The 13,413-nt window shown below is 40.8% G+C and overlaps 1 protein-coding gene across 1 annotated transcript in view; it reads right to left on the minus strand.

The window, feature by feature from the left end:
• Nucleotides 1-13,413, minus strand: part of TTC27 (tetratricopeptide repeat domain 27) — a 31,037-nt gene that overhangs the window by 1,491 nt on the left and 16,133 nt on the right. Inside the window, exons 10-18 of the mRNA XM_078858188.1 lie at nt 12,633-12,746; nt 10,159-10,254; nt 9,623-9,745; nt 7,002-7,229; nt 4,645-4,743; nt 4,179-4,231; nt 1,546-1,711; nt 1,118-1,315; nt 68-179 (exon numbers count right to left, since the gene is read on the minus strand). Coding sequence (XP_078714314.1) covers nt 68-179; nt 1,118-1,315; nt 1,546-1,711; nt 4,179-4,231; nt 4,645-4,743; nt 7,002-7,229; nt 9,623-9,745; nt 10,159-10,254; nt 12,633-12,746 — 1,189 coding nt within the window. The remainder of the gene's footprint in view (nt 1-67; nt 180-1,117; nt 1,316-1,545; nt 1,712-4,178; nt 4,232-4,644; nt 4,744-7,001; nt 7,230-9,622; nt 9,746-10,158; nt 10,255-12,632; nt 12,747-13,413) is intronic.

A 13,413-nucleotide genomic window follows, 5' to 3' on the forward strand; every position in this document is an offset into this window, starting at 1 on the left:
CCCTAAAATAAATACAAATACTAGCAAGTAATTTCATGATTTATAAAAATGTTGTGCTATAACATACCTTGAGCAAGTTCTACTGCCCTGTTGGCTACAACCTTGAATGAATTGATGTCCGTCCCCCAATCACCGGATAGTGTATCGCAGCGATGAGCTTTTGACAAAAATTGCACAACCTACAAAAAAGCAAAGAATAATTACATGCTTTAGAGGAAATCATAGTGGAAATTCCAACAGTGCAAAAAAGACAAAAAAGATGCACACTTTATTACAGACATATTTCTTATAACACTGTGTCCTTATAACGCTGTCCTGAAGGAAAATTCCTGTGCGGATTAGCCCATATGTAGTGTAATAGCGCCGTCTCACTGACACTACACATACATCGAAGTAGATGAAGCATTGCCCGTAGGGGCATGTCTTTGCCTTGCCCTTATATGGTCTTATGGAACCTGAATCGAGGTGTCTATTGCATCGATTCTGCTCATAGTCAAACTGACAGCCACAGAGTACCGATCCATCGAGGGTTAATCACTGCATAAATTAATTGGCAAGCGATCCATGGTTAGTATAGCTTCCCGTGGAATGTCTGTTTGCGGCAGACCGTGGTTAATCTTACGCAAACTCCGACCAAGTACATAACTTGTATTTTTTTATGTCATCATTCAAAGTAATTTTTATTTATAAAATGCTTTCATACATTTATCATGTGTACAGTATCATTATTAAGACTATTATCGATAACCCAATGAAGCCCTCGTATCGCTCATAGGTAAAAATAGTGCTGTCAGTAACGCATCTCCATTGGAACCATGTTAAAGTAACCTCCTATAGCGCTGTTTCGTACAGCACTTCGTTTACCAAGAACACATCCTCAGCGCTATCAGAGGTATACCTATATTGTGAAACATTTCTTATAAACAGTACCATGTTTGTAACAACGAAGTGCTTATTTATACATTACAATATAATTTACAGTATTCGTATTTATACAGCATTATAGTCAGAGACCATAAACTTAATGTACTTACACAAATTTAAATAAAGCCAGATTAAATCTAGTTCTGTTTTCCCATGAGGCAAGACATGATCAAACAACATGAGCCACCCCCACCTTGTCATTATCCTCTTGGCTCGGGGATGTTCCATCGCTGTACAACTTGGCGTAGAGACGCCACACGTTGCCATTACTGGTTATTCGGCTGGTGACACGGCCCATAAGCTCCCGGGCCTTCCCAAGCAGAGCAGCTGCAGAATCCCCCTTGAAGTCCGGCAGCCCCTCCGTCACTGCTCTCACCACAATATGGAGCACCTGCCGCAAGGCATCACAGAAACTATTGTACCTTAAGATTCAACAGACGACTCGAAACACAACACTTCAACAGCATTAAAGAGCCACCTGTGAACATTATGGGAATGTGTGTATGTTTATCCTGCAGCCATGGCTACGCAGCCAGACTGGTCAAAGTTACGTAAGAAAAGGTAAAAATGCATGTCCTCCTCAAGAAGTGTAATTTAGATAAAGCAAATGTGCTTGATCACCTCTTCATCATTGTAACCCTCCTTCAAGTCCATCATGCGATGATATGCCTTGATGACGTCAGCAAAGTCCCCTACATCTGCGCTGGTCAAGATGTAGTTCTCCCATATTTGCCAGCTCTCGTAGTTACACCTAAGCGCCTCCTGAAGTGTCCGGTAAGCTTTGAGCCTTATGTGACAAAATACAAAGAAGCTTGATATGCATTAAACCAAACATTTCCTTTATGAACAAAATGAAAATATTACAATGATTGAGTAACATTTTGACATGATTTTTATTATTTTCATATCACACTCTAAATGTATTGATTTGCATATATATTATACATACATCAGCAGGAAAATTCCATTGCTACTGATGTAATGTATTTTTGTACAGGAATCCCTTGCCAACCGCAAAGGTTAGGTTTTTTCACGTTCCTGAAAAATATCGCAGTTGGTAAATGCGCAGTTGGTAAACTCCAGGGGGCCTATGGGAAGTAGGGGGTTAGGGGAAGCATTGCCACGGTCAGACTCGTCATAGCTTAACTAACATAAATAAACATTACATTACCTTTATATACGTTTAATATTAACGATGATGACAATGAGATAATAGGGGAAGGGCTGGTTAGAAGGAGGAGGGGCTTCGCCCACCCTCCCCCTCTTCCTCCGGCAACATTAACGTGTACTCTACAGAATGTACAACAAACAAAACAGATGGACAGCTGATTGGCCAAGCAGCGCCCTGGCCCTGCGAAATTTGTAACAATGTCGTCACGCAATACAATGAAGTCTTCCTGTGATGCAATGACGTACTAACTACGTCATGTGATTTCCTTAACACCATGCTTACCCGCGGATACAGACCGAGAAGTGCCTCGCGTCTCGCGAGAGCCTGCGAGACACGGTGGATGCTACGAAGTAGCACCAATTTTGATTTCACGACTCGGCGTGACGACCGATGAGTGTATCACTTAAACCGAGATGCTCGCGGTTACTGCATATATAGAATATAAAATGTTTTCTCAATGTTGTAGATAACGTTATATAAATGTAGTATTCTCCAAATGGTGACAATAATTGCAGTGTCGATGTTGAGCATACAATACGGTAATGACACAGCTACCATGAGATGCATCCCACGTGGATGGAGGAGCTCACATCATTACAAAAGTGCATGCATCCCCTCCAAACTGCAAAAGAGGCACTTTCCACTGAGATTCTAACAATCATGGCCTCAATACAGCTTGTTCAATACACACTGGTACGTGACCTTTACGGGACTACAGACAATGCAAGAGGCTTGGCATAGGGATGCCAGAGCAGGCAAATAATTGACCAATGAATATGCACTTCATTTAAATAAGTATAACTAATTGCGGAGTATAATCTAAGCCTTTTAAAGGCAGCTTTTTTTTAAACAATGAATCATGTACATTGGTATTTAGAATTCAAAGTTATTTTTACATTCAACGAGCAATGTCTTGCTGGTCAAATGTGTCACAGTGTCATATTGGCATTCTACAAGGCATGTCCTATTGTGGCTTTCTTACAAGTACATACGGTGTTTTACAGGATTAAGATCCTCTCTTTCCATGTTAAATTACATGGGTTATGATAAATTGACGTATAGTCACAAGAATGGTAATGAGCGAGCTTGGCATTGACCTAAACAGTTGTGCGGGGCCCCCACCAATGTCTCTCCTTAACCTTGGCTCAGGGACACGTGGAAACAAATTCACAAAAAGTATACAAAACTCAAGAACTTGTTTAATGATGCTATCGGAATTATTAATAAACTCCGCAAGACTATAAAAATGCAGTCAATCGGTCAATTATTTACAAACAAGTTCAGTAGGACGTGGAGATCTTATTAAGTCAGTTTGGAGGCTGTGTTTAGATGTTTGGAGACTGTTAACACGGCTGACTATTAAATGTTGAAACCCTCAAGCTCAAAGTTGTCTCTAACACAAGAGATGCGACGGCACAGCTGGCCAATGGGAAAGCTCTTGGGCAGTTATTTTGAGTGGCCAGTGGCAAAAAATAGTTTGTTCGATACCACCCAGCCTTCGTACTATTCTAAGGTTTAGATATCACCACTGTTTATCAAAGAAGTTGGCAAACCCGGCAGCAGGGATCCTTCTGCCTACACATATTCTGTATTTTTAGCAAGTGGAAATTTTAAAACTATATTTACAAAAGTAGAATTTCACCAAGAGTAAATGGTTAAAGGACAAAAATGTTAAGAGGCTCGTAAATCCGATACAAAATTTGGGTGACAGTGAAATGTGGCACAGCCAAATTTTGCATCCTGATAAATATGAAATGCAACCGAGTATCTATATTGTGGGAAAATAAATTAGTGTTCCACCCCACATGGTCTTACTGCTGGATTATGCCCTGTGGATGCCTATTTAGTTTAATTTTCGATGTTCATACCAAATTTGCATTTTAAAAAATAACAAGGATATATATACTAATCTAGATTTGAAGTTTTCATGACTGCAGGGATCCATACATTTAATTTATACCTATGTGACTTTACCGAAAGAACCAAAGAGTATATATACTAAATTTCACAACTTGACCAAAAAGAATTTTCATTTTGTCTGCAATGTCAATTACTTGCATATCTAAATTAAAGTATGACTCACTTCTGGTTTAGTCGGATATAAGCAGTTGATAGGTTGTTCCAAGCCTCCGAATTCTGAAAAAGACAAATCAGACTTCACTCACACTTTTCACAGTAATATGCATTTGAAACAAAAACTACTGCAGTTTTGTTTCCCCCCAAAAAATATCAGTGTAGATGTAAAAAGCACACAGTAAAAAGAGCCATTTTCTATTCTGCTGGCATAGTGGAAGCCTCTGATAACATGGAAGAAAAACAGCTCGAGTTTGGCGAAATGAAAAGAGCGGAAAGCAATGAATGGCAGCTTGGGGTAATCCCACACAATGGCAGGAAGCCACAGCTAGCATGACCCCAAAGGTTCCACCCCACCCACCCGTATTCCAGACCCAAATGCTGCCGAGCAGCATTGGGACTAGAACACTGGTGTTTTTTACACTCGTGAATGCAAGCACAGGAAGTACTCGCTGCCTTTCCCTAACTGTACTCACATCAGGTTCCAAGGTCACGCAGCGCTGGAAGGCACGCGCCGCACCGTCGTATCCCTCCGTGGCCATGTACGCACAGCCGAGTGAAAACCATACACCCAGCTGTCCGACACACACCATAGGATTTTTTTTAAGAGTAATTTCTAGATCGCTTTATACAATAGCTTTCAAATCCTGGACTTGCTCATTCAGGCAATGTGCACGTACAAAAACAAATAACTAAATATTGTACCACTTTGACAATGACGAAAACACGGACATATTCAATTGAAACACAAGACACCAATACAATTGTGAGTGAGGGCATCAACATTTTGCAACTTTGCGAAACATCGTTATACTTTTTCTTATTTATACAGTGTTTGAGTTACAACTGAAATGCCCATGCCAACAGCACTTCCAATGAAGGCTTGTCCACATCTTGCCCACGTTCCCTGTAACCACTTTACTCTTATGGAATGTGTGAGCAAAGTTTAAAATCAGCCTGGCAGTATATCAGAGGGGCTTACCACATCTGATAAACTTGCAGCATGTATATTGGAAACAAGACAATGTTCTAACTAAGGTTCTGCGGGTTTTTACAAAACATTAAGATATTTCCATAAACAAAGCACACTACCTCCATTAATCTGAGAACCAAATATTTAATTTGAGGTTAGAGTTCATTGTGACTTAATACGCTACTGTATATGAAGACTGTTTGATATGCAACTGCATAAGTTCGACTATTCTCATGGTTTAACATGCAGGCATACAGGTTAATAATTAACATATGCCTTTTGCCCTGCCACAATATTTCTCTCGGTTACACAGCTAGCTTTTTGTTTACAGCTGCCCTAATGAAAGCCTGCACACGCCTGTCCGTCACCTACACAACCACGAGTGTCCATGGTGGTACATGTCCACACTATGCGGCTTTGAAACTAAAAATTACATATTTGAAAAGCCACCGCATAAGCCTATATATTACTATTGTGTTTGAATCTTTTTTTACATAAAAAAAACTATAACAGCTTAAAAATTATACTTCATATATTATTTTAATATTAATTTCAAACAAAAAACCTCAGACTTTATTTAAAGATGGAAGAATGCCAGTAAAATGTCAAAATATTTCTCTGTGTTTAAATAATAAAGGTCTTGTGAGCTGCTCAGTTTAGCTTATGTAGCCTTGGCTTGGCTCCTGGAGGTTTCCTTTGGGCTTGCAAAGGATTCTAGGATTGGCTGCTAGCTTCTGCCTCTAGTCCGAGCAAAATCCCAACACTAACAGCACTTTCTGATCGCCTAACCGAGTCCTGCGGATGATAATCCCAATGGACGGATGTCTTGTCAGTCACAATATTTCTGCACTCAGCACACACGTGGCCCAGCGCGCCATCTTACAGCTCGGGATTCGCTGCCCGAGTGCTTTTGCTGCGCTCAGCTACACGGAGCACCACAGCGTATAAATTCCTCACGTGGGAAGGCGAGTGTACCTAATACACAAGGCTTCAGTATACTCTCACGACGTGGGGAATTTACACACTGCACAGCCCCATGCAGCGAAACACATCCGCCGTGTGCACACCACGCGTATGGTCGCAATGCTCTTTCCGATACAAATACTACATGTACAAAGCAACATTTATTTATTTTTAAATCAACAGCTGGAAATTTTTCAAAAGAAACATTATCCCAACACAACTTGGTAAAAGGACTTCCATGCGAGATCTATGGGGACTGTTTGGTTGGTGGTCTGACTTTGAGCTACAGACGCTTTTAAAAGTCTATTAATAAAGTCAATAAAATTAGGCTTTTCATGCTGGGAGTATTTTGTTTGAACTCTTTAAATTCTCTATTGCAAACTTTTGAAAAAACAAACAAGTCAAGATTTTAAGAAACTGACTAATCTTGAATCGGGATTGCCAAAAAAGGTCCACATATAATAATACATCAAGGGAAATTAAATTTTGTAAACAATGGTACCAATTGAGGGGATATGTTACTTTTCCCACAAGAGACCCAAGGTTTTTCCAAATGTTGACAGAACAAAACACCATACTGAAATGACAATAAAGCCAATTGCGTTAACTTTTCACCGTTATATTCTACCCAACCCTGAAAATGTCTGCGCTCTTAACACATCTCAAGCACTCGCCCATCCATCACGTAAAAAAATCAGTTTTACAACCTCCTTCACTCATGCAAACAATGTCTCATGTTGATCTTCACCAACCCCCCCCCCCCCCACTGGCACTAGAGCTAACTCACTCTTACTTCCACCCAGCACAATATTCACAACGAAGCGATCCACTCATTCGTGAAATACGTGATACAAAACGTCGGGCAAAAACAAATAAATGTTAAACAACAAAGCATGCCTGCAGAGGGTTGATGGTGACAGAGCGCTCGAAGCAGGCGATACACTCCAAAAACTCCTTGTTGCGGAGGTGCAGCAGGCCCTTGGAGCGTTGTGCACGGGCGCTGCGGTGGCCTGACACCTCCCACGCACGCTCATACGGTTCGTACTGGCGCGTCACGTCCCCGAGCAGACACAGTAGGGTCGGCGTCTCCTTCTTGGCCAGCTCCTGCAGGACCACCTCTTCTGCCTGTATCAGCACCGTCACAAGAGGAAACTTGAATGCATACATATGTACTTTCCTTTATCAATCCACTTCTGGATGAAGGCCTCCCAATACAATGTCGGTCATGGAGGTGGTTTAACCATACTTAACAATGTTGGTCAGTTCCTCTTGGTGGAGGCGTGGCTGGGTGCCCAGGACAAGATCAGATATCACGCACTACTGGTGTTGGCCATGGGTGGAAATGTAACGCAGGCCTCTGGATTCAGTGCAGTGCACTAATCATTGCGCCACCACTCCATCCGTGGAAATGCATGTGCATATATATACACACACACACACTATTTATCAGATTGGTTCCCAATGTAGAAGACTAGAAATTCCATTTATGGTTCAGTGCTGCAAATAGAGGTACTATGCAAAATTGGTTTAATAGTGAAGATACTGCAACTTTGACAAAATGTGGGCATACACCATTAAAATATACCACTGTGATCCTTTACACTATTTTACCAACTAGCATATGTGTTCGTTTGTGTTAAAAGCATCACATCTTTATTGACATTGTGTTATGTTTCATATATAATTCTTAATGGGCAAGTACAAATATTTAACATTATAATTACATATAATGCCTAGTTCAGGCAACATTTTCAATCTGATAACGGCAATTTAAGAAAATACGCCTAATTATTTTTCCCCTCTCATGGGAACATAATGGTAATTACAGCACGATGACATTTCCCGTCCCATTGCAGTAGCGCTTGCTCCAGCCCTAAACACACCAAGCTCGACTTGGCAGACAAAAGCCAGGCGTGTTCGAGACCTGGCCTCGCGGGTCCCAACAACCTTTCCTTTATTTCTCCTGGGCCCTACAACTCTCACGCGAACAACGGCCACAGCCGCACTGGCAAACATACGATGCCACGTCCGAGACCGCAGCCTCAAACAGAACATCTTTTATTTGGAACTTACATTCTTAACTCTTTTGCAATTCATTCAACGAAATAATTTCAACCACCTATATATGAAAAGTCCTCTTTTCATTGCAATAAGCACAACATTTCATAAACACATTTTAGGGGAAGTATTCTATTTAGTAAAATTATCATCCAGCTTTCATGTTGTTCCAAAATATAATTTTACTTAAATATTTTATATATTAGAACCTTCACAATTACTGCACACAACCTGCAATGAGTTTTAACTGCAGTTCCTCAGCAATTGTGAAGTGCAATTTGCATGAACACTGTATAAAACTAAACATTATTTCTGTAAGCAGCCATATTCCAAAATAAATGACACTGCTGTTCACACTCCTTGATGAATTGAGAAAACTCGGCGCTCCTTAACCCTTCTTCCTTCTTTGACATGGCCAACCCACTACTTCATCTAGCACAGTGCTTGACCTACTAAACACAGGAGGCACTGCACACAAGGGAGCTTCTGTAATTGAAAAAGTGTCCGTGTCTCATTGTGCGCGCGCCAGCATTCCCGACGGCGGCAATGCAGTTGGCGCTCTACGGTTCCTGCGTGAGGAAATGATCAGTCACGAGAGACGAGACTCGCGGGCCACGTCTGGCCCGGAAGGATTTTGAGTCGGTTTTACAAGACAACCCTCTTCTGTGCACCTTCGCAGTGGCATGCACTGCTCCTGACATCTCTGGTGCACGTTTCACAATGCCACAGCTCTTGTTGCTGCCAGATGAACATTGCATCACTGTCTGTACCAATTTTATGAGGGTTTTTTTTGTAGGTACAGCCTAGCCACGGTAATATACTACAAACGTTAGCACTGCCATTTAAAATAAAACACCTCTGTAATTTAAGATGACAGTTTTAAAATAGTCCGGGAAGACTTTAATAACATTATTTTGATGGTAAATCCATCAACACTTGTAAATTACACAGGCGCTCTTCAAAAGTGTCTTGCTGTCTTTAGAGGCACGCGTCGACACCAGGTAGGGGCAGAATTTCCGATTTCACGAGCAGCTGCCGTTTCAGACAGCCCCTCCCTTTGAGCCCACACATCCCTTGTGCCTGCAGGGGTGCTTGTCTAGAGCGCACACTTTCAAGATGCAGAGCCACACACAACTCTGGTGTCACGATGTGTGCATGATGGACACAATTATTGCAATAAAATGTGGCCAATCATAGCCTCCCTGTATTTTGCCTTTGGGGTAATCTTTTAATTTGACATTCAGACCGAAAGAATGTCGAGGAAGCAGTGTAAAATACCTGTCTGGAATTAAGGGTATTATTGCAATAGTTTCTGAATGTATGCTTTCATTAAAAAAACACACATTTTTTTGTTGCTTATTAAGAATACCACATTCCCATAAATCGAATACATGGGCAATTTACAGGCAAATTAAATGTTTAACAAAATGGTATTCTGTTAACTCGAGTGGTAGCCTCACCTTTCCATGTTGGCCTGTCCTTTCATAGCACACGATGACATCTTCCCACATTTGCAGCTTCTCATACACCTGCAGTGCTGCGCTGTTACAGCCGAGTGAAAAGAGTAGGCTTGCCAACTCCCGCTGCTCAGCACACACATCAGTACGAGGTGAGCATAGTATTTAACAAACAGCATCAAATATAAATGACACTATAAGAAATAAGTACGGACAGCACACAGCATGTGACACATATCTGGAATATATTATGCGGCATAGGAGCAGACAACATGCAGCACAGGTTGTGAATCAACACACTAAGAGCTCTCTCACCTGAAGACGATTGCCTGTGTTGCGATCGAAACGTCGTGATCTATTATTTTTCTATCTATGTGACTTTACCGAAAGACCCAAAGAGTATGAGTACACTAAATAGCCTTAATTTTAACAATTTAGTAGTTAATTTGGCATTAACAGAATGTAGCAAATACTGACAATGTAGTGTGCACTTCAACAAAATGCAAACACATCACGTGTTCTCATCTCTTAATTCTCACTTTAATGGCCCATTTTGGTGGAACTTGGCAACAGAAAAAGACTTTCAATCTCTCTGTGACATTAGGTGTTGAATCTTCCAAGTGGTCAAGCAAGGCCTGGGGAAAAAAGCAGCACAATCAACAAGAGGGGACTGAGTTAAAAAGAACACTGTACCATTTGTCCCATTTTCTCAAACGCCAGAAGCTGAATAACAAATGCAACTCATCGCACGTTTTACTTTTCCACCAGTTTGGACAATATATCATGTCACGTGTTCCTTTTAGTCCTCAAAGGTAGTTTTTGTTTGTGCCGAGATATTGGTGAACAGTTGTAGATTATCTGTGACATCCACATGCAACCCAGATAAACGCACGGAAGTTGGCCAATGATGAGGGTTGGATGCCACAGCGGCACACCGCTTTTAATCAGCACCTTAAATCATCACGTACACTCAGCGGTTCTGGAAAAAAAACTTCCACACAAACACACAACTGTGTTTTAAATGTGGCACAGACTGTAAATCAGCCAACCTCTGTGAACACAAAAGATGAATTAATCACATTTATGTGTCCACAGCTCAGGGTTATAAAGCCACTTTTGGACACGTGGAAATAAACTGTGGCACTCCTGTGGAGCGGCGCCCTGGCAGGGTGTCTGGTCGCTGCGTGCCTGGGAAGACTTGGTCATAGCCCAAGGTATGCTCACAGGCATCATTAAAACTCCACCACCATTACAAACCCATTCCTATGCACTTTATTACAGCAATGGCACGTGGCAAACCAGGGTCCCTTTCACCAGAATAGAATTCCTGATTTGTTTACTTTGAAACTTGTTTTCTTTCTAAATGTTAATGCAACTGATAATTGGAAGTTTATGTATTTTATTTTGACCTTTTCTCGTAATGTAATTTACCCTTCTCCTTTAGTTACAAAAATAAAACATTCTATGAAATTGGGAGCGAGCCGTTTATTGTGCTCTATTGAGACCATGAAAAAATATATATATTATGGTACATATCGGCCACAGCCAAAAGTTTTATCGGAATGTGTAATCAGCTTTTTCATTCCAAGTCAAAATAATTTGGCAAACTCTTTTTCTCCACACTTGGGTTACACTTTGATATTTAGTTTCAAGAACTTACCAACTTGTGCACACATAACAGTATATCTATTATGCATAGTGAATTCAGTGCTTATATACCATTCCTACCTAGCTAAATCAAACACATGCAAAGCTACTCACGAACACCATGCAAACATGACAATATTTAAAATACAGTGTGACAATTTATCGAAGCCATGAAATAAAACCTAAGACTCTTGTGAAAGCAACAGTGTTCACTATAAGGTTGTTAATTTAAACATATATATTTATTTTAGATATGACATTTATATAAACGAAATATTCCCACGGACCACCGAGCCGTGAAAATGTTAAAATATTAAGCGCAAATTCTGCCAGTTAAAAATTAGTGTCGTGAGCACTTCAGGTACCTTACATAAGATCAAGCTAGAGGGGTTCACAAGATCAACCAGGTTCTCCTAATTTGTCCCAAAAACCCCTAAGATAATATCACTTTGAATAAAAAAATACAAATTAAAATAATATTTTTTCACAATGTGTTCATATCTCACCACTGTAAGCGATACACATTAAAACCAGCCAAGCCATTCCATGTAATTATAGTAAATAATGAAAGGGTGTATTTGAAGGCAGACCCTGTATAAGGTTTAGCTAATGAGCAGATGTATTAGCATCACCAGGGCAACAGCACCCATTTGTAATGCAATGCGCACCCCATGCTATTTCACATAGAACATCAACTGCTAAGCTGTATAAAGAGAACAACACTACGGTTAATAAGTGCATGCTATTCGGCCATGTTTGCCCACATCATGATTGAAGTATCTAATTCATGGTTTAGAAGCACTGGCATCATCTCTGTACCCGTACCTCCCGATTAGCACGGTTGGCTACATACGATGCGACAGAAGTTCAACATACGTGCATACTCATCTGTGAAATTCACACAACAATAATCAGTATGACATTTTCTAAATAAAATATTGGTTCGGATAAAATTGTGTTCAGCATGTAATATGCATTAAATATTTATGTACAACTCATATGGCACAACTGTGAGCCAAATTTAGTTGCTAACATCCATGACCATCCCTTGCCTTCCATAACATTTGCACACACTTACCATACTGTACTCGCTCATACAATCACAATTCAGATATATAAAATGCCTCAATGTGATCACATCTCAATATACGGTTCAAGGCGAGGGGCACGCGTACAGAGATCATTTGAAGATTTTGGGGGTTTTTTGGTGGGGGAGGGCGGGAAGGAAGAAGTGGAGAATAGTGGACTCCTGGACAAGGAAAGAAAGTTGACAGTTCGGTAAAAGTGTTAATATAATAATGTATTGGGTGAGGCACAATCATATACAATTACACTTTCACACATACACAGGTCTATATAAACACACCTGGGTCTGCATCATGGCTCTCTCCACTCTGCGTGTGCTCATTTTCTCAAGCTTTGTGCGAAGCATGAGCGCTGTCACCTGGATAGGCCAGAACTTGGGCTGCGACAACATTAACTGCAGACAGAGGAGAGCAAGGCAAAAAATTAGTTAAAATACAATGCTCTGCAACACCACCACTCAAAACAGCAGGAATGCTGGCAAGAATATGCATCGCTTCTGAAACACAAAACAGAAACACAAAACAATATCCATGAGTGTTGATGGAAAATGTGGTGCCACACTCGAAGCAGAGGCTTGATGATCAAATCAGCCTGAAGCTACTTAAACACTAATTACAAAACACTGCAGGGGTAATGCTGTAAACCGATACGACAAGCAAGAGGGGCTGTTGTGAGAGGAGACAAAATGCCAGTTTGAAGTTGAACATTTGAGCCCAACAAGGTCAGTTCTCAGCTTTACTCAGAAGCTCTCTGCTACATGGGATCCAACCTTGGGGTCAGCGAAGCTAACAAGGCCCTATATAAGTACTCTTTGTGGCTTTGTACACATTTTAGCTGGCTCCGTCACCCTCATTTAACAGCCAAGCATTCTCCAGCAAGTGGGTTTGAGCGCCCAGGGATGTTTTGGAAATGTGCCCAAGCATACAATGCGTTTTGAAGTCAAGACTTTCAAGACCTAATCTGACCTATATCTTTTTTGTATGGGTCTTTGTCAGGAATTATAAAGGTCAGCTATAAACATGCATGAGCTAATGATTTTCTATAAAGCTTTCTTTAGACCG

This window comes from Lampetra fluviatilis, chromosome 7 (assembly GCF_964198595.1).
Source record: "Lampetra fluviatilis chromosome 7, kcLamFluv1.1, whole genome shotgun sequence".
NCBI lineage: Eukaryota > Metazoa > Chordata > Hyperoartia > Petromyzontiformes > Petromyzontidae > Lampetra > Lampetra fluviatilis.